Here is a 25496-nt window from a genome sequence, read left to right as displayed (position 1 = left end):
TCTCTCTCTCTCTCTCTCTCATTACTGGCTGTTCTGTGACACAGAGCTCGTGGTGGTATAACGTCAGCTTAATCATAAATAACAACAATTTCTCTCTCTCTCTCTCTCTCTCTCTCTCTCTCTCTCTCTCTCTCTCTCTCTCTCTCTCTCTCTCTCTCTATTGGTGGATGTGTCGGTACTCGCACTGCCTCGGATGGTAAAGGCTTCATTTGGTTTGTTTACTCATACATTATTTTAACAAAAATATGTAAGGTAAAAGAAAATGGGACGAAAAGAAGAAGAAAATAAATGCATGACGGGTTCAGAGTCTAGGTATGTGAATCATCATGCACAGTGAGTCGTAGATTAACATTCAACCTTTATAACCTTTGTGAATAGCGCAATAGACTTTCTTTTCTCTGCCTTTCATTAGATATTCATTGATAAGGTCATTGGAAAACGGGCGAAATCCCATCCAGCATCATTACATTCAAGAAAAGGTCGTGTAGGGAGCCCTTCGAATTACCGCCTGACTTTCGAAAGAGGCTCAACCCCGTGACCCTTCCTCGCTAAATGAGATAAATGGAAGCCTGAACACGAGGGTTGAAAATTGAGGTTTGCGTTAATTCGTGCTCTTATGCATCACCATTTCCCCCATTCGGTTTTCGATAACGTTAGCCATGTCTCATTTCGCCGACGAGGAGTGGGAGGGTCCGTTTTGCAACGGGGCGTTCGCCATTGATTTTTCATGCATCGTTTGCTGTGACGTTTCGTAAAATTTTGTTTGCTTTCGCACGCACAGTTCAATCCTGCCTGAATCGACTTGCTTACTGAGAATTGGACGATAAAGAACGCTGTTGTTTTCGAAAACTAACCTATCAAATGTTTATGTCGTTTTACGATTCTCTCTTGGTTTTATTCCGTTGTTGTTTAATCTCTGTCATCTTCAAAGTTTCAATGAATATTTTTTGGGGGTAGCTGGGATGTTGAACATTCGTTCATTTCGTAATGGATTGTTGTTTGGTACCGATAATTGCGGGCCCCTTACAAACACTGGCTTATTCCCTAGCATTTGTGCCACGGCCTTCCGGTGTTTGCTGGGACACCTAAACTTTCCTTTTCATAATTAGATTTTCATCATCAGGATGGCTTCCAACGGTGCGTAAATTTAGCTGTCTTAGTTTTCAGATGCATTTATTAATACACACACACATATAATATATATATATATATATATATAATATATATATATATATATATATATATATATATATATATATATATATTCTGTGAATCATGATTCTCAGCTGTTATCACATTTCTGAATCTCAAGGTAGAGGGAGATCAGAAGAGGTGCGATAAGCGCTGTGAATTATGCTTCAAACTGTCTAAAAGAAATTATGTGTTAAAAGGATCAAGCGGTTTTTGGAGTGCTTCCAATGTCTCTCTCTCTCTCTCTCTCTCTCTTAATAAAGGACAACATGGTTTCGTACCCGGAAAAAGTACACAAACCCAACTGTTAGTCCACCGTGAGAACATATTCAAAAATATGAAAAGCGGAAATGAAACAGATGTGGTTTATTTAGACTTTGCAAAAGCTTTTGATAAAGTAGACCATAATATATTAGCGAAGAAAATTAGAAAACACAATATCGTGGATAAAGTAGGAAGATGGTTAAAAGAATTTTTACACAACAGAAAACAGATAGTTATTGCAAACGACGAGAAATCGGATGAAGCCAAGGTAATATCCGGTGTGCCGCAAGGTACGGTGTTAGCTGCAATACTGTTTGTTATTATGATTGAAGACATAGACAATAATGTTAAGGATTCGGTAGTGAGTAGTTTCGCAGATGACACAAGAATAAGTAGAGAAATTACTTGTGATGAAGATAGGAACGCTCTACAAAGAGACCTTAACAAAGTATATGATTGGGCAGAGGTAAATAGGATGGTATTTAACTCTGATAAATTTGAATCAATAAATTATGGAGACAGAGAAAGAAAGCTATATGCATATAAGGGACCTAATAATGAGACAATCACAAATAAGGAAGCAGTTAAAGACCTTGGTGTGATGATGAATAGGAACATGTTATGCAATGATCAAATAGCAACTCTGTTGGCAAAATGTAAAGCAAAAATGGGAATGTTGTTACGGCACTTCAAAACAAGAAAAGCTGAACACATGATTATGCTTTATAAAACATATGTTCGTAGTCCACTTGAATATTGCAATATGATATGGTACCCACACTATCAAAGGATATTGCACAAATAGAGAGTGTACAAAGGTCCTTTACAGCTAGAATAGAAGAAGTTAAAGACCTTGACTACTGGGAAAGACTACAATTCTTAAAATTATATAGTCTAGAAAGGAGAAGAGAACGCTATATGATAATTCAGGCATGGAAACAGATAGAAGGTATAGCAGAAAATATCATGGAACTAAAAATATCAGAAAGAGCAAGCAGAGGTAGATTAATAGTGCCCAAAACTATACCAGGAAAAATAAGGAAAGCACACAGAACATTAATCCACTACGCACCAGCATCGATAATGCAGCGTCTATTCAATGCGTTGCCAGCTCATCTGAGGAATATATCAGGAGTGAGCGTAGATGTGTTTAAGAATAAGCTCGACAAATATCTAAACTGCATCCCAGACCATCCAAGATTGGAAGATGCAAAATATACCGGAAGATGTACTAGCAACTCTGGTAGACATTAGAGGTGCCTCACACTGAGGGACCTGGGGCAACCCGAACAAGATGTAAGGTCTGTAAGGTAAGGTCTCTCTCTCTCTCTCTCTCTCTCCTCTCTCTCTCTCTCTCTCTCTCTCTCTCTCTCTCTGTGTAACTGTGTTAGTAAGTGGACGGATGTTTGCGAAGGAAATGAGTTTCCTTGACGAAGATGTATTTACAAGTATCCGTAAGTAGTTTATTATAACTCAAAGTACAGAAAACAATAAGATATTATAAGAAGGAGCTATTGGGGAGAGAGAGAGAGAGAGAGAGAGAGAGAGAGAGAGAGAGAGAGAGAGAGAGAGAGAGAGAGAGAGAGAGAACAAGTTAGAAGACAACTTTTGATAAGTCAATCTTACTGAAGGTATGAAGCATGGAAACAAATACCGATTTCATAACAAATATGAATTTTACTTGGCCTAAACAATCCCTCTCTCTCTCTCTCTCTCTCTCTCTCTCTCTCTCTCTCTCTCTCTCTCTCTCTCTCTCAATAGCAAAGTGCATAATACAATTCCACCCTTTTATGCTAATGAGCGACCGAATATGCATTTTGGCTCCATTGTTATTTTTAAATGCTTAGGAAACACTTTTTTCTGTGAGTTAATGTAGTTCGGTGTGTACATTTCACCGCTCGTGGTCTTGAGGATTACATTAGCCATGATGATAAGCAATGCAGTTTGCTTAATCTCTCTCTCTCTCTCTCTCTCTCTCTCTCTCTCTCTCTCTCTCTCTCTCTCTGTTTATAAGAAATTGCCGGTTCTCGGTTAAAGTTTTTTTTTTTTTTTTTTCTCTCTCCATCCACCAATAAACTGAGGAAGTTTGTCTTTCTTTGTATTCCGTAAGCATGAAGCCCTGACGTAACTCCATAACAGAAACGTCCTTAATCAGTTATCCTTGTTACGTTTTAGAGAGAGAGAGAGAGAGAGAGAGAGAGAGAGAGAGAGAGAGAGAGAGAGAGAGAGATAGTATTAAGCACATTGCATTGCTTGACATCATAGCTAATGTACTAATCCCCAAAACCACGAGCGGTGAAATGTACACAGAACCACATTAAATCAGAAAGAAGTGTTTTCCTGAGCATTTAAAAATAACAATGGAGCCCAAATGCATATTCGGTTGCTCATTAGCATAAAAGGGTGGAAATGTATCATCCCCCCCTCTCTCTCTCTCTCTCTCTCTCTCTCTCTCTCTCTCTCCGAAGCCCTTTGGACCAAGAATGGAAATGCTGCGTTTCAGTAAGTTACTGAAAGAATACGACTTCAGTGTGTGTGTGTGTGTGTGCAGATTCTCCTTCTTCCTGGATGAATGATAGTCAATATCTATTTATTTTAAAATTATTGTTTACCTCCCGATTTCTCATCGCTTCATCTTATTAAGTCAGACACATGTTTAATATTCTCATTGTTGTTAACATAGCGGTTATTTATATATTTATGTAGTATGTATTTATCTATTTATCATAGTTTTTCCTTCTTTTTTTGATAAGTGGTTTCTCTTCTTTCTGTATTTCCCTTTACTTCCTCTTGCTTCTTCTTAGTGAACACCAAATTCTTTGGAAGCTTGAATTTTAAGTCAATGGCCCCGTGGGTTACTTCCATATGAATAGGTTTCATCTACTGAATAATGATGATAAGAGTAATTTTGTTTACCATATAAAACACAGTTGTCATTGTTGATACAATAATTTAGAAGTATGTACCATTTGTACCTTTGGCGTTATGCAGCTCTGGGTGATGGGCGGAGGGGAGACCAATTCGGTACTGTCGGAAGAGCCCGGATTTGATCTGAATAATGAATTTCCACAGATGGTGGGGATTTACTAGGTATCAGGGAGAGAGAGAGAGAGAGAGAGAGAGAGAGAGAGAGAGAGAGAGAGAAGAGATGACAGACGTACAGACGGGGGAAATCTGGTTATCTTAGTGATGGTACGATTTCATAGGCTTTCGATACGTACGTAAACACTCGAGAGGGAGAGGGAGAGAGACAGAGACAGAGCGGGTTTTGCATGCTATTGCGCATGTGTTGTTGCATTGAGTTTTGCGTACTTGTTTTTGTATACGTTTTAGAAGGAATTTAATTGCCGATGTCACTGATGTTCTGATATGGGGATTTGTTTCCCATGACTTAATTAGGTGATGATGTTATTGTAGGATACGTGGGAAATATTATGCACGAATTGTAATGTGATTGGCCTGTGTATGTAAATTTTTTAAATTATTTGTAACTTACTATTTGTTGGCAGTTATATCATGTGATAAACTCTTCACACTCATCGTGGAGTTTTATTGTTATTAATATTCTTCTTATTCATTATTTCCGACGATACACACACACACATACATACATACATACATACATACATATATATATATATATATATATATATATGTATGTGTGTGTATGTGTCTATAATATATATATATATATATATATATATATATATATATATATATATAAAAGAGATAAAGCCTCATGACATGAATCCCTAAGGGTGGCCATATTTAGCGCTGAGTAGAAAATGATAGCAGATATTCAGTTTCAAAAAGGATGAATAAACGAATACTTGCAGCATCATATATATATATATATAATATTAGATATATATATATATATATATATATATATATATAATCTATATATATATATATATAAATATATATATATGAAAATTTCTTCAAGTGTCGTATATCTCATCCTCAGCGAAACTGATTATCTGCTACCATTTTCCACTCGGCGCTAAATATGGCTACCCTTAGGGATTCATATCACATGCGCTTTATATCTCATATATACGTCATCGAATTCGAGAAGTGGCGTGGTAGGGCCTATCTTGGGCTCTCTTCATTTTGGGGGAGAATTTCGTCCCTTCGTTTCCAATGTCTGCATTGGCCCGTCCCTTCTTGGGTAGGTTCCAGGAATTCTCACCTAGCAACCATATTTTTTTATTTTCCTGATTCGTTGCTTGTATGCAGGTCCGATATGCACTATGCTCTCGGGTGTAATATGTGGATTCGGCCTGTGCCTTTGGCGTTCATTTAAGGTTGGGGGGGTTGTGTGGGGGGGGGGGGGGGGGGGGGGGGGGGGGGTTTGTGTGTGTGGGGGGGGGGGGGGGGGGGGGCTTGTGCATTTGTTTTCCCTTATTTCTCTTCATATTTCTTTCTGTTGTTTATTCTACTGTTTTCGTTATTTAATTATGTTACAATTGCATTTAAATGTTTATTATAGTTTTAGTTTACTAATTACATCGGTGAGATGTTCATTTTTTTATGATTTTGATTTTTAGATATATATATTATATATATATATATATATATATATATATATATATATATATATATATGGTAAATGAATCTCCTTGAAGAGAACTGGAGATGCAAAACTTTGAAAACTCCCTCAATTTCATTTATCCGACAGCAAGAGGCAACATTCACGCCGTCGCTGTATCTCGATGTCTTCACACATCAAAAGAGCCTTCATTCTCAGTCGCCTGAAGTTTGTCAAGGATTGAGGACTGATACGAGTTAACTTTTCGATTTATATGGAAATGAAAGAACCTCTTGAATATTTTGACGTTTAAGTGGAAAAGTGGACTTCGAAAGTAGGTTGTGAGGGAAATGTCTGGCCAATCCCGTCTGTCGTGACTTGTGTATCGTAAATTTTCTGTTGTGGATTATGTACTGCTACATTTTATTGCTTTTTTCAGTTTTCTATCAAAGAAAACTAATTGGGTTGGTTATGATTTAGCTGGCTTTGTGCCAGCACGGGCTCTTGTTTCTATAGCAGTCCGTAATGAAAAACTAATTTGCCGGCTTTGTCTGTCCGCCCTCAGATCTTCAAAACTACTGAGGCTAGAGGGCTGCAAATTAGTATGCTGATCATCCACCCTCCAATCATCAAATATACCAAATTGCAGCCCTCGAGCTTTAGGCAAGTTTTAAAGGCGTATTGTAAGCATTCAATAGATATCCAATTTTATATTTTACTCTTATATATAGATTTCATCATTCCGGAGATTTGACGGCCAATTGCAGTCGTTTCGATATTCCATCTAAAGTTTTTTTTTTTTTTTTTTTTTTTTTTTGTCTTTGTTCCATAATATACTTTTGTTTGTTTTTATATTAATGAGAAAACACGTTTTCTGTTATATGCTCGTACATCTGATTATATACAAAGACGTTATATATCGTTTCCCTAACACTACATTGATAAAGCCGTTCAACTATGTTTCCAAGTCTCTCTCTAAAAGATTCAATACTTTACAAGTATGACCAGGAAATCACAGCGCTTTGCAATTTACTTCTTTAATAAAGGCGATGACAGTTCCGTTATGCTTTTATATATTAATGTTAAGAATTAATTGCATTGTTTTTTTTTCAGACGGGAGAATTCCTCTTGTCATCTTCCTTATAGATTTCTGTTGCGTCGTCAGTTTCTGACCGAGCGAATTCCATCATGCCGTTGTCTGTTCGTGTCCAGGAAATTTTATTACACATTTTGTCGTTTGCGAAGAGACTTCACTTTCTGTATGTGTCAAGAATGTTAGTTCGCCGCTGTTTATCAAGTCCAGAAATTCCTATTTACTGTTTATTTATTTATTCAAGAAGCTGTATTGCACCGTTGTCTCTCCCACAAGAGAATTCTATTCTGTTGTTGCGTGTTTGTGGGAAAAAAAAAATGATTGCGTCGTTGTCTGTTTCTTTCAAAGAGAACATCTCAGTGTAGCTCACTCCCTCAACAGGAAACGCCCGGGGGGATGCTGATGACGTCACTGGCATCCCGACTGGGGGCTTTTTTGACACCAGCAGAAACAACTCCACCCTTACCTTACCAGGAAGTGGGAGTTTTTCGTAGGAATCGCCCCCCTTTTTAGAGCAAAATAGAAGCATTCCATTTTTAGATGTCAAGAACTCTTTGCTTCCTTTACCTTTGACAGTTTATACATCTGAAGTCTTACATTTTCGGCCGTTGGGATTTGAATGGGGATATTTATTGATATGTATGTGTTACCGTTGATTTCTTATGTATTTCCACAGTACAGTGTGAGAGGCTATTGTGTCATAAGCTCAGACAGGCAATCTTCCTAGGTAACAGATAGACATTTTGCTTGGCATTAATTGCCGTTGGATTTGTGAGTTGAGCATTTTCATATCATTTATTAGGTACCTATTTGATCAGTTATTTGGGAGAGTGTCATTCAACATTGTTACGTTAATATTTCTTGTTTTATTATAATCGAATTATGCATCGCAGCTCATTGTCGTTAAATGTCAGTTCTATATATATATATTTTTTTTTTTTGGTAATCGAATTTGTGGAATAGGTTAGTCTGCTGATATTTTATTAAAAATTTGTGTAATTGTAACTTCTGATTGCTGCTGAATGCGCGCGCATTTGCATCCTTTTTATGTAAAAAGTGCGCCCTCCAACATGATTTGTTTTGGTCTCATTTCAGATAATGTGTGTAGCAGCCGAGTGAGACCATGATGTTGGGGGAGACTGTGGTCCTGGGAGTGGGAGGAGGAGGCAGCGGCAACCTGCTTCGACCCCGCTCAGCAGACAACCTTGCCCGGCTCGCCCCTGCGTCTTCCATGCCCGCTCTCGATGATCTCACCGAGTCTGAAGTTTTCGTAGGTCAGTTCAGGGTAAAAGAAAGGGGGACACACACACACACACACACACACACACACACACACACACACACACACTTGTGGATGAGGAATCTGTTTGAGATTCCATGTGATAATATTTTATTTACTTTTTATGTACAAAGTCATCGAAATCTGACTCAGTTGGGTGCACCGTTAAATAAACACTTACTGATATTTTTTTATTTACTTTTTTGCACAGATTGATTGAAATCTTATTCAGTTGGGTACACCATTAAATAAGCTCTTACCCGGTATTTTTTTTATTTACTTTTTTTGCAAAAATTCACCGAAATCTGACTCAGTTGGGTACAACCATTAAATAAACACCTGCGCACACACACACACACACCTACCCATCATAAGTGGGAGATGGTGGCTGTTTAAAGGATCGTGTGATCATTTGTAATTAAATTTTTTTTATCACAATTTCATTGAAATTGGTCCAGTTAGGTGCAATATTAAGTAAGCTAGTACACGTGCATACACTCATGTACATTAGTGGGAGTGGTGGCTGAATAAGCTCATGCGGTAGTTGTGATTGACGTTTTGTGCATAAAGTCATTGAAATGGAATCTAGTTAGGGTACAGTGTTAAATAGGAGTGAATGCTAAGCTAATTAACAAATTTCTTATGTCATTGTATTTTGTAAATGCCAGATATCATGAAATGTCTTAAAAATTCAAGTTGGAGCTGGAGTGTATTTTTATAGCACAGCATTATTCAGACAGTATATGCCAGAGAAGGCTTGATGGTCTTAGGCACATATTCCTGAAGTATTTATGCAGCATGGTATAGTATATTGTGAGTTTGTAATGACATATATGCTTTAAATTATTGTTTAAAACTCTTTGATAAGCAGTAAATATGATCTTAAGTCTTTTTTGCTTTACTGCATAACGTAACTACGTACTAGTTTGTCGCAGGGTATTTGCAGTAACAGGTTCTGGGAAAATGAATTTATGTCATGCGTATGATTATTTAATTTGTATGTTGCCGATTTTCTTGTACTGTATGTTTTGAAAAAGAAAGTACAGTATTCAGAATTGTTTGTTAATATAACATATCATGTTGCTACATTTGTGTTGGAATTTAAAGAATGAAGAGTGAGAGATTCCACCTGCTAATGATAATGATGACTTGGTAGCGTGTGCAGCATTACCCTATACGTATACTGCAAGTTTGTAAGTTCAAAGGAAATTATTTCTCATTTCAGGTGAAGAAGAAGAAGAAACCGTATTAGTGAGTAATGGAAATGAGAAGAATGAGGACTTCCGTGAACGTCCAAAGTCCCTTCAGGAAATATTGGCACCATTTGATCAGGTGTCACCGTGTGATGGCACAACACCGGATTTGCATTCCCCTACAAGCCCTACCCCAATACCCACCACCAACCTTGTGATTACCTACCATGACGAAAGCCTTCGTCTTCCTTTGGATGCTGTGAAAGAAGAAGTCGAGGCAGAAGCATTAGAGGAAGCGAGTATGATTCTCTCGAGTGGACCTGGCTCACTCAGCCATACTTCGCTCGCCTCTTCTGTTATCTCAAATACTTCTTTAGATGATGCCACCCTATCCTCTCGAACAGATACTCTCGATACAGTTATTGCTGTGAATATTATACGACAAACACCCTCTCCTGAATCTACCACCAGTAGTAGTCCTATGCCAGCAAAAACATCCCCTCCCCCTCGGCCTGGTAATAGAGATGCGGCGCGCGTGTCTGGAACAACGCCCCCAAGGACGTCTCCTACTTCTCCACGCAGTTCTGGCCGTAGCTCTCCAAGGACCTCTACAGATACCCCACGTACTCCTGAGAGGCGTCGCAAGACAGTTTCTGTGTCTTCACCCCGGAGTGACAGCAGTAGAGGCAGCACGCCGAGAACACCTGCTTTGCGCACAACGCCTCGTACCTCAGAGAAACCCAAAAGCGAAGAAAAGAAAATCCCTAGAAGCTCACTACGTAGTTCAACGATATCGACTGAAAGAAAATCGAGCTCAAGGTTGCATGATACAGCCAGAAAAGATGCCGAAAAATCCTCTAGTCATTTACGCACCAAATTAACCGATAAGGATCACACGGATGAAAGCCGCAGTACGAGCTTGTTGCGAAAGAAGAAAGTTGAGACCAAAGATACCAAAACAGAAGCAGACAAAAGTGGCACATTGGGAAGGAAAAAGAAGGAGCCTAAATCAGAAAAGGAGGAAGTTGCTGAAAAGTATGGTACTTTAGGCCGATGTAGAAAAGCAAAAGAAAGTGGTGATGCCAAAGATGATGGGAGAGACCATGGTATATCAAAGGATACTAAACATACTCTGGATATGTATGCTACTCTTCCAAGACGCAAAGCTCGAGAAATGAGTGCTCGATGGAGAGAACAAATGGCCTCAGAAGAGGAGGCTGCAAAGGTATCACTAAGGCGAACAAAATCTATTGGGAAAACTGAATCTTCTAGTAGCTCCTCATCCTCAAGGGGCCGGAGCACGAATTCAGTAATGACGTCAAGTTTGCCTTCAAGTGCACTGACAGGTCTTTCAAGAGCTCGAAGCCCTCGAAGTACCCACAGGGAGCCTAGACCTGTGCCAGGGTCGTCATCTTCGACCACCCGCAAAGAGAGAACCATCATCTGCTTGGAGACAGCTGTTCAGACTTCCCTTACTGGGAATGATGTCAGCTCAGCAATGAGAGCTCTATCTCGTCAGAATTCCTCAAATAATGATGATGGCTCTCAATATACAAAGCCCCATGTTACATTCATTAGTGAAGTAGAACCGCCAAAGGAACGGAAAGACAGACAGCATGTTGAAGTGCAGGTATGATATACACATTGTTTTCTGTAGAGTAAATTATTGCAGGGTATGTAATTATTTGTTGCAATTATTAAAGTACTTCCACATGACTTTATTTTTAGATTGCTGAATTTCTGTATGACAAATTTAAATGGCATTCCACTAGGAATAAGGTTAATTTTTGTACTAGATATTTATATAAAAAAATGTGTAAATTACAGAACTCCTGTAGGGGGAAATTTGGGGAATTTTGATATATTGTTCAGTACTGTGTTTATTCCCATTTATTTTTTTAGAGTTGTTTTTGAAGCATTCAAGTCAATTCAGTATACACTGCATTATGTATACTGTCACCAATTGAGTACTGAATCATGATACTACGTATAGAGTTGCACTTCAGACGATCTGAGTGTATGTTGTCCTGTAAAATCAGTCCATAGATAGCGCTGAACAGAAGGCCTGCAAAGCCGAAGACCCACGCACATGTATTTCCACAACTATAATTTTGTTGAGAGAAACAGAACTACGGACATAAACTTTTGTTGTAATTTTGAAGGGGAAAAAAAGGTTAGATTGCAAGCCTTTCTCATAAAGTTTTACTAGTTTATATGGTTCATTTTAACAATGTTTAATTTTACACTCAGGTTGAATTGGCTTGGCGGTTAGGTGAAGGAGAACTACCCGAGCATGTTCGTCGTCTAACAGAAGAGCATACACGCTTACAGACAGAGCACGCTCGAGCTCGTGCTCGTTTAGAAGAAATGGAAAAGCTCCAGAGTGAAGTGGAGTCACTGAGGATGTCTTTACAAGAAGAAAAAATGGAAAAGGAAGAAGTTCAAGGTGAACTTGACAGGACATCCCAGCGTGTCAAAGAAATGCTTGCATCAATGGAAGGAGTTGAACATGGTTAGGATATTTACAGCTATTTTGTAGATGTTTCATGCACTGATATATTCATTATTTGGTTATGTGTAAGCCCATAATTAATGTTGATTTCGTGTAGTATTGTATGTGCTCTGTTAAGCTTATTCTAAACAGTTTAACCTAAACACAGCACCAGAGCTGCCATGAGGGATTTGTTTTTAAATGAAAGGTGAAAATTATTGCAAAACGATAGACACATTGAAAAAGACTAGAGAACCCTTGAAAAGTACAAGGAAGAAAGCAGTATAGGTGGAAGACAAAAGCTTGCCAAGGAGAACCATTAATAACGTCTTGGGCACAGATCATTCTTTTCCTCTTGTAGTGTTGGATAAGAAAGTTTTTGTTGTAGAAAGCTCGGACTAACATTTCCACTTTTTGCCGATTTCCTCATTCTCAATCTTTACATAAAGGTTTTAAGATTTATTTCTCTTTTTGGGATCAAGTCACTTGTAACTTTATGAGAATATTTAAGATACACTGTCTTATCTCTCTCACTGCAGTTGAGAAGTGTAACTACTACGTACGTGTTTTATATTCAATTTATATAAGACATTTGAAAACTTCCAGTTTTATGTGAAGATGTTTTTCACAGAAAGCATTACAAAATATAACTAGTAATCTTCCACTGTGCTGTGGAACTGTTTTTTTTTTTATTATTATTATTACATAGTTTATGAATTAGACTGCAGTATCAGTTTTGACCCTACATGCCACTATATTCATAAGTACCTGTATGAAGGGCTTGAGTTATTATTGTATGGTATATTTATTGATGCTGAAATAATGAAATATTTCCTCCCATTCCACAGAATTCAACAGCCGTGGTGATAGTCTAATTGAGTTGGAGTCTCAGTTGCATCACTCAGCCAATGTTCACATCCAAATGCAAGAGAAACTCAATCAGTATGAGGAGTTTGCTGTAAAAATTAAAAGAGTAAGAGATATCAGTGCATTTTGCCATTTTCTCTCTCTCTCTCTCTCTCTCTCTCTCTCTCTCTCTCTCTCTCTCTCTCTCTCAAACAAACAAACATATTCAGTTCAACCTCATTTCTGACTCCTTATTGTTGTTACATAAATTCAGTAATAAATATTTATGTTATACGACTTAAGATATGTTTTTACTTTTTAGGACCTGGACAAGAGCGTTGCAGCCCAGAAGACGCTCTTGCAGCAGGTTCAAGACTTGGAAAACGAGGGACGGGAAATATCAGATTTTATGGCAGAAGAAAAAAACGCCCTTGCTGAATGCCTTCGTGAAGCTGAGACTGAAGTAAGTTCATTGGAGATCTTGAGCTGTGTGTTTTAGCTGAATTTTCACTGTTTGGCTATTATTTTCCCCTTTTTAAGCGACATGACAGAAGACAGCAGATATGAAATTGCAAATGTTTCCATTTAATCAGTGTTGTGTTCATAATGTTGTCATTTGTCATTAGACTGGGATTACTCTTATTTGTTATGTTATACAGTTGTGTTTCCAGTAATTTGATCTGGTAATAATGTATTATATTCAGCAGTTTGATACCGAAATATTGTAAAATTATAACCACGCACTTATTTGAATGACCAATCTCTATTTAACAACTTGTGTTATATTTTCAGCTTGCGAGGCTACGTGATGAATGCAAGCAGCTATCAGCTAAATACAAACAAAAGGATGAGGAAGCAAGACACATGGTGCGCCTTGCTGAAGAACGAAAGTATGTATTTGAAATTTAAAAACTGGTATTCATTTTAAATTTTCACACAAAACAAAATTGATCTGTGATCATTTGTTGGCATTGATATAACTGGGTAGATTTAAAATGGCATCACAAGTACATAATTTCTTGTACATAAACTGGCTGTCCAAGTGCTAGTCATTAAATTAATAATGGTTATACATAATTATATCATGGCTTGAACTTCTTTTCAATGAACTTGTAAGTAGAAAGTACTAGAAAGATTTTGATGCATTCAAAGCTTATATAACTTTAGGAGAGGCACCATACTAGACAGCTTTTGCTTATCATAAAATATTCTGTTTGTTAAACAAAAATAACAAAATATGTAAATAAACTTTTAGGACCACTACAGTAATTGGGAGAAGGCAGTTAAGATTCATATGAAATATTAGTGAAACATTTTAAAGTGAACTGAAAGGCATCTTTCTGATAAACCACCCAAAAACTTTTGCTTTTGAGTTAAATTAATTGGAACACCTTTTTTCAGAGCTCATTGTTGCAGGTAAAACTTCAGTTTTAAATTCAAGCCTCTTTTCTGACATGTTATGGTTAGCCATTGTAAATGACCTTTATGCATTGAAAAGGGTTTGTTTTATATTGCCTGAAGTAGCAATTTCTATAGCGTGTCTGCAAGGTAAGGAGAGGAATCGATGGCATACAACCCAAGAAGAATGGAGGAGAGCAGATTACGTAAAATCACGATTATTTAAAACTTTTTCCTTCAGTTGGTCAGATCAGGCTATCCTCCATAAGTTGTAACATTCGATATCTTCTCTGGTGGTCAAGTGGATTGTTTTTTTAAATATTCATTTATTTACAGGAATAAGTGCATGGCTCTGCAAGCAGAGATTTGTTCTATACAGTCTCGTACTCGTGATATGATGGTGTGTCAAGGAGCAGAAGTCTCTGGTGCTGCAGTGTCCCTTGCCAACTTATCTTCACGACTGCAAACTTTGATTGACAAACTTGTTCAAGATTATTCAATTACTGAGTCTGATCTTGAGGTATTATTGCCATTGTTGTTTACTAAAGTATATTTTCGTGTTGAATGTGCTATATTAAATTGTATTATGTCAGTTGTCTTGTTGCCTGACCCTGCATTTATGTGAATCCCCTTTTTAGGAATGATAATCTTAGTTACAGGTCATGCTATACAAAACATGTATTATCATGAACGAAAAGGAACCCTTCTTTTTTTATTGTTTAGATGATAGTTACACCAACCGAATCAGACAGCAGTGCCTCCTCTACAAATGGGACGCCAGAACGCAAATCTCCCTACAAGGTGTCTGCACGAACGCCTTCCCCTCGTAAAACTGCCTCGTTTATATCCGCCCTTTTACATGCAATGCGTGGCAGTCCAAAAGAAAAGATGAATCAGCTTGGTGGGACTTCACACTGTAATGGAACTAGTAAACAGGTGATGGTTAACTCTGTGGAGAGAAAGAGATAAAGAAAGAAATAGAAGGCTAGGCTTTTGACTATTTGCTTTTAGGTTTCCTTAACACCATAGTATTCGCATGTTATGTTGTTGCTTTGGTTAGTGAGATGTTGCTGTTACTTGACCGAGTTTCTGAAGGTCAGCTGTATATATAAGAAGAAACAACACTCCAATAATGGACAGTATGAAAGTATGAGGTAGATTATATGATGAACCATGATAGTGATGAAGATAACATCTGTTTTAAATTTTCATCTAGTTCTCATATGAGCAACCCAAGTATCTTGATAATTCTTTACTTCATCAAAGTATTGAAACTACTGTATAATTAAGTAAAAAAAATTTGTAACTAATGTCAAAATGTTATAACCCCCCCCCCCCAAAAAAAAAATTGTAGTACTGTTTAGTGGGATGCAATCAGCTGCATTGTGGGAATATTAGTACGTATTGAAAATTATCAAGCACCTCCTCATTAATCTACTCAACTTTGTCAAAAATTATTGTAAATGGAAAATATTGTTCAAAGTGAACTTCATAATCTAATAGTATTATCATCTGTTACATATTACAGTAGTAGTTTGCACATCCTTTTGATGATTTGATCATTGTTATGAAAGGATGGCTTCAATACTATTGCATTTGTTACCATGAAATAACTAAGTTCAAGTGACCGAGCAACATGTTACAAAACAATATTTGATTCAGTATCAAAACAATGAAACAATGAAAACAAAAGTGAAACATTGCATTTACCACATCAAACTAAAATTTATGGTGATGGTTTTTGATAGTTATTAGTATTCAAGTACAAAGTAAGTAGTACAGTACAATGATTGTTCTGGTGATGGGGTTTTAAAGGAGGACTACCTTTTGAGAGAAATAAACTGCTGTTCACTGTTTCAAGGTCTTCTGTTGGTATTGTTGTATATATTTCTTCTGTTTTATGTAACTTTTATTTTTTCTCTTATTACTGAATTTATGTTAAAAGGAAACCACAAGAAATGACAGGAGATTGTTGGTTTCCCTGGATATTATTGGTTTAGATTTTCCAAACTTACGCATGAGATGAGATGTTCAGTGACTATTTTTTTGCAGTACACTGGATCCAAAGATGTTTGAAATCAAGATGATTGATATTTGCATTAGGCAGAAAGACTAGCTCACCCCAGCCAGTTGCTCTTGATATCAGGCACTTCACTGGAAAGTCAAGGGGAACTTCTTGTTGCACCACAAATGATCTAATCAATTACTTATTTAAATATAGTCTGAAAGCTTAATCAAAGTTGTTGAAGTAAGTTGCCTATCAGCATCATATTCCTGCAGTGTACTTATATCAATAAAAGCATCTGTAAATGCATTTTGACTATTGAAAGAGTAATAAAAAATGTACCCAGACGTTAAACCATAGTTTTGCGGCCTTCATCACTCACATTGCCATAAGTTTATGTTTTTTGACAACATGATGGTGCAACTTCCTTTCGGAATCTGAGAGATAATGCCCATAATGGAAACATTGTCGTTCCAGTTGTATTTTTTCCTGGTTAATCATTCAAAAAATAGTAACAGTCTTGCAAAGTCTGGATCTGACTATTATAATTTCAGTAAAATTACAGAAACACCAGTAGCATTTACGGACTTTGCACGTTATTGTGAGATTTGCGTACAGTATGTATACTTTTGGAATAGTTTTTTCAGTTTTGATGTTGTCATATGTACATCCATCAAAATAACAAGAAAACTTGCTTGCTAAGGAACTTTGATTTTATGCAAAGTTCAGCAGGGTATCACATGTTTTTGGCATTGTGTAAACATGAAAGTTTTGAAAAAGTAAAATATATTGCACCTTAAGTTGAGGAGACCAGTTAGTCCCAGCCTCAGAACCTTTTTTGCAAAAAGTAAATGTCACTGCAGTGTGGGATAACAGGTATCCATTGTACTTATGTACTTTACCATGACATTTTTTTAAGCCACCATGTAAATGGATTCCAGTGTTTGCAGAGAGATGCATCACCCAATAATTCAGTATAGCTTCTGGATTAAAAAGATTTTTTAAAATCATTCAGTACTATGCTGTTACATATATTTCTACAGCATTATGCTTTAAAGATTCATCCTGGGATAACATAGATATAATTTTTTATTTATCACTATTAGGGAGACTAGGTAACTGAATTTATGTGTTCTTACTAAAGAAAAAATATTGGATTATCAATAGAAGAAATGGAGTGTGTATTTCAACATATGGTCAAGATTTTTTCCTTTAAGGTACACTGAGGTACACGTTTTCTCATACACAGATTGTTCCAAAGGTTTGCTTTATATTTTTGGAATGCTGTGATTCAGAGATTTTGTACTGTAAAGACTAATGTTGCTTACATACCAGTTCTTCTACAATTCTTGATGATGATGTTAACAATTTTATTTGCTGAGAAGTTTAATCTTTATCAGGTTATTCTATTTTCTCAAGTAGGGGGCATTTGTATGAAAATTTTGTCCATTCTTTTTTTTTTTTTCTCATGGCTTTTCTTTTGTCTCTTAGCCTCACGGGGGCGGGGGTGTTTTCCTTGAAAACTACTTTCTTTGATTCCTTTGTATTTCTTTTATAAACTTAGGTTAGTCCTTATACTAATATCGCTTGTTGAAAATTGTGGTATAGCTTCAGAATGCATTATTGAGTATTGTTGTTTTACTATTTTTTAGGTTATGTTGATCATGCATATATGTAACAGGAACATTTTCTCAGTGGTTTTTTGTTGGTTGATTGGTCTTGTTTTCTCGTATATAGTTGACCTTGATCTTATTTTTATCAAAGATGATACTTCATAAGTGCTTTAATTTTTGCATGCTTGTTTTTCTATTTAAATTTAGTATCTTTTTCAAGATACCTGTAATGTATCAGTTTTTTTATATTGATAATATAGGCTGTTTAATTGCTTAATTGTAGAAAAGATAACTATTTCCATTGCTTTTTTTTATATCTTAGATTACTCCATGTTCATGCATGTAAATCTATTTTTACCAGTACAACTAGATGTACAAGGTGTTTTGTGTATTCCCAATATACAAAAGTAGTGGATTTTTTAGGAGCAGTTGTTCATACTGCCAGACTTTTTTCTTCAATTAATACATTATGATTTTACTTAATGAAAGTGCCACATATTTCATTTTGAATGAACATTTCTGCATGCTGTGCAGTTACTTAATTCCTTTGAATTACAGTAATGCATAATTTTTGTAACAACAGACTGTGTTAACTAACAAATGCTTATGCTCACAGATAACAGAAGGCAGAAACTCGCCAGAGGGATCAGAAAGTATTGACCTGGAACCTGAGGGAGTCAAAAGTACTTTAGGATCTCCACCATCTGCCAGCAACAGTGTATCTCTAGCAGATCAAGTAACAGAGGTTGACATCCTACTGACTCGTTTCCTCAAGGTTTGCTGTGTACTCAAGAATGACACAGACAACCGCTTAGGGGAGATAGAAGACGAAAAGTAAGTAATGGCTGCAGGTTCTGGGTTTATTTCTTTATTGTTACTGTTATTCAGTGGTTTACCTGAAATTTATTTAATTTTCATAAATGTATTGGTAAGCTGCTCGTTGGTTTCTTTACAACATCCTTTCTTTCACTTTCCTTCTCTGAATTGTTTTATTAAGTGTTGAGGAGATTACTTTGGAGATACTAGATACTGTTTTGTGAGATTATAACCATTATTACTAGCCATGGTTTGGGAACATCATCTTTGATGAGGGAATTGGTACAGGGGAATATGAAGCAAGAGTAGAAACGGGAAGTTGCAAAAGCAAAATGATGCTGACAGCAGATGAATGATTGAATTAGGGATAGCATGTGAATGTAGATAAGGAAGAGGCTGTGTGGATTTAAATGTTATAAAACAGCTGTGAATGATATAAGCATGCATGGGTCTAAGGTTACCTATATTTTATTGAAAATAATGAAATTGTGCAAAAAAGGATTATAAAAGTGGAGGGCAGAAAATGCTGCATGAAGGTATGTTTACTAAAGGTTGCTGAAGTAGTGTATGATGTGACACCTGGTGAAGGATGCAGAAAGGAGTACATAATATGTATGTGGGGGAGATACAAAGATGTACAGAAGTCACACTAGAGAAAAAGAGAATGCGAGGAAGCAAGAAAGAGGTCTCTAGGGAGGGAAGAAAAGAGGGAAAGGCAATCGGCAAAGGTAAAATGGAAGGTTTGGAGGGAATAGAATTAGATTATCGATACAGAAGATGGAAGAAAATTTTTGGAAGCAATGTTGACAGGAATGAAGGACCCTTTGTATCAGTATTTGGGTGGAGAAATTGATGTTTAAAAGATGGGACTAATGGAATGATGTAATCTGTTTGGTGAAGAGAATGAAATTGAACTGGAGGGTGTTGATATGATGCAGTATAACATTTGAAGAGGGAAGGAAATCCTTTATGAAGATTATATATGATAATAATGTCCCAGAACCATTAGGAATCATAAGATTTTATTATAAAAAATCTTTTAAGAGTTAATTATACTGCTATGAAAAAAATAATACATGAAAAGATGGGGCTAAGAATTGTGTAAAGAAAAGATTACATTTGTAATATATACATACAAAAGAAAAATGGGTTGCATATAAGTGTGAAAAATATGAAGTAAGATTGCTGAAGCACAGTATAAAAGTGTGGGAAGGAAAGGCTATAGTAAAGGTTGAATTGATATTTTTTATTTACAATTGTCGATTGAACTTTCAGCCATGGAAAATGCATTTAACATTTAAAACACTGTAGTCCCAAAACAAACAGTACGAAGGACATTACTGCTTCAGCTAGTGATTGCTGTAATAGAAAATCTAGAGTGAAGATAACAGGAGGAAGACTCTAAGATAAATGTAGGTATCCATCAAGGATCAGCTTTGAACAACCTATTGTTTCATGACATTAGTGCAGTAAGCTATACTGTATAGTATTGCAGTGCATAAAGGATTTACATTGGATTCAATATAAGCATGGGATTCAATGGTTGCCAAAGAATGAAAAGGAAGAAGTTGTACAATTGTTGAAAATATCAATATTAGAATCACAATGGGAATGTTGATAACCATTGTATGCCAAAGCAAACTTGTCATGATTGAAAAGAAAGTGCCCGTGTGGATGCTGTCGAGAAATGTATGATTATAACGACCAATGTTACAGGACGTTCTTAAGATAGCAAAATGGTAATGAAGTGATTTGTGATATCTTAAATGTTTTAGAATAGCTTTTATCAAATAGTGGGAGGAATGTTGATGGGCATGTTTAATAGGAAGTAGAACATTTTTGTTTTATTGGTGACATTCTGTGTGAAACTGGTATTGAGAAGTAAGAAAAGATTATGAACAGTGGAAATGTGGACGCTTACAAAGGATGCTTATGGAATTTGAAGAAGTATAACTTCAGAATGCTGAGAATCATCTTAAATGCTGAGAATCATCTTGCACATTATGAAGTTGCTGAGAGGTACGGAGGCTAGAAACTTGAAAACTATTTATCTCATGTAGTACTCTTTATGGGTCAGAGACCAGTAGAAAGAACCTAAAAATTAAATAAGAGTGTGTATAGATAAAGTTCTGGATTAGTTCGTAATTGAAGCAGAAACTGCAGAAAAGGAAAGCTTCAGATAAATTAATTACTTTGTAACAATATGTACTGTTCATTGTATTAAAGGTTAAACTGCTTCATGCAGTACTTGTATTTTTCATACTGCTAAACTCCTGAACATTTCAGAAAAATATTTTTTATATTCTTCCCCAGCGATCGTCTCTGCAGTCAGATTAGATCTCAGCAGGTTATCATTGATCAACAACATTCAGATTATGAGAATCTCAGTCGCTCTGAAGCAAGGGCCAAGCGCGAGCTTATGGTTGTCTCTAGGGATCTAGATTTAACTACTCAGAAGCTGAACAAGTATTACCAGGAAGATTATGAACTTCAAGTTAAGGTAAAACATTATGTTGTGGTTCTTTATAGTAGTTAATAAACTTGAATAATTTGATTTCTGCGTGTTCAGGATATGAGCATGTGAAAATGGATATTGATTCATTATGTTAGGGCACATACATAATTCAGCTTCAGCAACTTTAAATGTGTTTTTATGTTTTCATGATAAAAGTATCAGCTGAATTTCTTGTATGACTTAGCCTAATTAAGAGCGGACATTGAAGGTCAGGCTTTTTGCTTCCGGCAGCCTGTGTGGGTAGATGTAAGTATAGTAACAATTATGAAAAATATTATTAGGAGTAGATAAGCATTACATTTAGTCATACTATTGGTCCCTGTTCATGCACTCTTCACTTGAATTATTTTGCATTTAATAAAGATGCCTATGCACGTAGCACTCTAGCAGTTTTCCATATTATTGGAAACAAGCAAATAACTGTGATTAGATCCAAGAGGCTGTCATCAGTGTATGTATGTTGAATTAGCTGGCATTGTTCAAGTTTCTCGCTTCCTAAAAGGAGACCATGAGAAATTCTTGCTTTGGGTTATTGTCAGTCAGTTCAGTTAATATAAATTGAAAGCCAAGCTTTGAATATGGCATTGTGATCATTGTATATTTTCTTTGTTGTTGTGGATTTTCAAGAGTGGCCTTTAGAATTGTTGAGAGATTTCCTGCCTAATCGATATCTTAACTCTAAATATACTTAATCAACATCTCCACATTGAGACTGTATGCCAAGTAACTACTGTCTGCATCAGTAAAATTCTATATTGAGAGTTTAGTGAAATGTATTAGAGAAGTATTTAAAAACTTACATTGCTCAAGAGAAAATTTAAAAGAAACTTATTTTCGGTTATAATTCCTGTTGTTAAGGTATGGATTTTCCTCGTAAATTTTAATGCTATTTGCAATAATTGAAGACCAATTCAGTTTATTTTTTTTGAAAAATGTTACAAAATAAGAAGAAAGTTTAGAAAAGAGGTTGAAGCAAAGGTATATTGGAATCCAGTATTATAGTGTAGTATACAATGTAATCACAGTTTACTCTTGAAAGTCATTCAAGTTCTAGTAGTATATTAGGCTTTAGCATATTGCTTTACTGTTGAAACTTTTAAGTATGAAATAAAGTAAACTGTAATGGGAATGTATTCCATACATATGTTTTGGAACTTTTTTTCAGAAACTAGAAGAGGAAGTTGAAAGACTTGGAACAACTGTGCGCCACTTAGAAGCCTTAAATACAGAGAAGGAGCAGCAGTTGGCTACTTCATTAGCATCCCTTTCAGCAGCTCAAGGCCCTGTTCCCCCAAACCATGTCTCTTTGGCTGTGCATCAGCAAGAAATTGGTACTCTTAATGATAAGGTAGGAGACTGTTGTATATCTCGGGCAAAAGACTGTCTTAGTGTTATGAAAGTTTTATTTTATGTAACCTTATTATTTAATTGGTACTAATCTTAGAGCACAGATATTTATGCTGTTGTATTTTGTAGTTGTAATGTAAGTATAAAAGTATATACATAGTATATATCAAACACTGGGATTACTTAATAATACTTATGCTAGAAAACTTACCTTCCTGTGTTTGGTAGATTACGTAGCCACCGTACCTCCTAACAAGGACATTTATAGAGTTCTTAGTTTCTTTTGATCAAAAAAAGAAAAAAGAAAATGAGTCTTATCATTAACTTTAGAAGATTGAAGTTTCATTAATAAAATGAAAATCTGGAAGATGGAGAGTTTTTGCTTTGTCACATACAGATAATCAAATCAGCAACAGAAATAAATACTGTATAATTAAGTAGATGCATGTTGAAACATGGCAGAAGTTAGAAGCCCCATGTATGAAAGTGAAATAAATATTTTTGTGGGTCATAATGTAATCCATATTGTTTTAGTTCTGCTCTGAAGAGATAAGATTAAGAGGGGTACTGAATCAGATCATTAATGAAGAAAGACTGAAAAGGATTAAATGTTGTGCTTGCAAAGACTATGGCACACCCTGTTGCCAGCTATAGATGAGTCCCTGGGCATTATGCTGCTCACAAGTTTAAAAGTAGAGAAGAGTTAGTTGTAATGTGAATGCACAAGTAACTTGAGTCAGTGTTGATTCTTCTGCCCAGTAAAGGAACATTCCCAAATACTTGTATGATTTTTTTACCCATAGGTCTAAAGCTTTTGGCTGCAAAGGTGTTAGGGCTGTGTGCAGGTGAGAATCATTGTCTGCGGGTGTGTGCGTGTGTTTTTATGCTTGTAAATGTGGTATAAATGTTTCCCTCACAGAAAAACAGTGATTGTTATAGAATTACATATGTAATACTGACAGTACATTATAATAAAGCAAATAAGTACAAATAAATATTGTAGAGATTATGCATTAGAGCATAAAGGAAAATATGCAAACCTTTTTGTGATATTTGAATGACAACTCTAAAGGATTGTTATAAAATTATGTGATTCAGTACTTCAATTTTAATAAAATTAATAGATACTGAATAGAAAATATAATATACACAGTATAACTAGTGCATCAGTAAATCGTAGGAAAAGATACGCAAGCTTTTATGCTGTACCAGCAAACTCCTTAGCAATACAATTGATTGCTATCTAATCAAGTTATGTTCATCCTAAATATACTGGTTTTCATGTCACTCTAAAGCTGAATATTTTTACTTTTATTGCAGTATGTTCAAGAAGTTAAACAGCAAAAAAAAAGTTAAAGTGAAAAGATGAAATTATTGTAGTTATAAAGAAAAGTATCTAGCTTTGAAAAATTGCCAGAAGTGAAGTAATTAATGCACTTATTTTTTGTACCATGAAAAACCATGAATTTATGATAGGTGTTACTGCAACAAGCACTAAGAAAAACACAAATTTCTATAGAACTTATGCTTCACAATCAGAGCTCATGTACAAGAGTGGAATAAAAAAAGTTATGTATGTTTTTATGTGCTTTAGAGTTATCTTCCTCCAAAGTACAGTGGCATTAATAAAAAAACGAAACTAATAATGTACATATATATTATAATAAAACAGATAAATAAAAGTAAGGAATTGAAACAGGAGATGTAGCATTGTATAATTATGTGTTTTAGGATGTTTGTGTGTGTGTCTATTAACTGCTCCTGAACTGCACCTAACCTTTTGTAAAGTGGTTCTTTTATGTAACTTTCACATGGAACCCTTTTTCTTGACTAGAGCAAGTGTTGGTACACATTTTCTTATCAGTTTCATCATAAAATGTACTTTTTCTGATAAAGATATTAAAAAAACCAGGTATACAAATTTTTAGTGGGTTTTTCTTGAGTTTTAAGTAACAAAATAGGCAGTTTTATGTGTTTTTGTAGGTGTTTCAACTATTCACAGATTTTTATGGTACATGAATTGTTTAAGTATATTGTAGTTTTACCAGACCATTGAACTGGTTAACAGCTCTCCTATGGCTAGCCCGAAGGATTAGATTTTATAGATTTTTTGTAGTTCCCCACTGGACGAGTGGGTTCTGTAAACAACTATCAATCTGGTATCCTGAGTTCACTTCCCACGCCATCAGTGAGGAATTAGAGAAATTTATTTCTGGTGATTAGAAATTTATTTCTCGATATAATGGGGTACAGATCCCACAGTAAGTTGTAGGTCTTGTTGTTAAGAAATCAATTGGTTCCTAAGCATAAACTGTTTGAAAGTGTACATTTTTAACTTGTGTTTAAATGTTATACATTTTAAAATTATTTTTTTTTCTCTTCAAGGTTACATCATTACGCCAGAGTGTCATAGAGAGAGATAGGAGAATCAGTGAACTTAGTGAGCGGCATTCAGAAGACCTAGCTAGCATTCGTGAGGCCCAGCTAGAAGCCCAAAAATGTAATCGACGCATGGCATCAACTGTTGAGCATGTGCTGAAGGTATGTGTTGGAATTTTTCTTCTTGTATAAGAGTAAGTGGCTAAGCATTTTGAGTCATAAGTAGTTTCTAGTATGTTGTTTTCAAATTTGTCTTTACTTTTTAGTATTAGCTGTTTTTTTTTTTTTTTTAGGTATTTTTTTTTCACCCCTTTATGCTTTGCTGCTTAAGGCTCAAAATTGCTTATTTCCACCATATTGGTGCTATTTGGGCAAGGATCCTATCTACAGAAAAACATCACATTTTTACTTGCATACTACGTATTTGTTACATCTTAAGTTATCTTGTTTTGCTTAGTTTTAATTTCACATTAATTAGTTACTAGTCTAATTCTTAATTTCTGTTATATTTCATGTATCAAGTAGTAAAATTATA

The 25496-nt window shown here is 35.8% G+C and overlaps 1 protein-coding gene across 4 annotated transcripts in view; it reads left to right on the top strand.

Annotated features, from left to right (window-relative positions):
• Positions 1 to 25496, top strand: part of LOC135226520 (sperm-associated antigen 5-like) — a 237453-nt gene that overhangs the window by 204061 nt on the left and 7896 nt on the right. For 2 of the 4 annotated variants that reach the window (XM_064266272.1, XM_064266191.1), the window contains exons 2-14: positions 8175 to 8353; positions 9584 to 11181; positions 11802 to 12063; positions 12891 to 13015; positions 13211 to 13351; positions 13681 to 13778; positions 14623 to 14806; positions 15010 to 15222; positions 18521 to 18738; positions 21034 to 21220; positions 21467 to 21481; positions 22401 to 22583; positions 24968 to 25123. In XM_064266272.1, the coding sequence (XP_064122342.1) occupies positions 8203 to 8353; positions 9584 to 11181; positions 11802 to 12063; positions 12891 to 13015; positions 13211 to 13351; positions 13681 to 13778; positions 14623 to 14806; positions 15010 to 15222; positions 18521 to 18738; positions 21034 to 21220; positions 21467 to 21481; positions 22401 to 22583; positions 24968 to 25123 (3531 nt within the window). In that variant the 5' untranslated portion in view covers positions 8175 to 8202. The remainder of the gene's footprint in view (positions 1 to 8174; positions 8354 to 9583; positions 11182 to 11801; positions 12064 to 12890; positions 13016 to 13210; positions 13352 to 13680; positions 13779 to 14622; positions 14807 to 15009; positions 15223 to 18520; positions 18739 to 21033; positions 21221 to 21466; positions 21482 to 22400; positions 22584 to 24967; positions 25124 to 25496) is intronic. The other 2 variants (XM_064266402.1, XM_064266349.1) reach the window with 2 other exon arrangements.

The sequence above is a fragment of the Macrobrachium nipponense genome, chromosome 11 (assembly GCF_015104395.2).
Source record: "Macrobrachium nipponense isolate FS-2020 chromosome 11, ASM1510439v2, whole genome shotgun sequence".
Taxonomy (NCBI): Eukaryota; Metazoa; Arthropoda; class Malacostraca; order Decapoda; family Palaemonidae; genus Macrobrachium; species Macrobrachium nipponense.
Note: the sequence above shows the minus strand (reverse complement) of the source record. Positions and strands in the feature narration are given on the sequence as shown.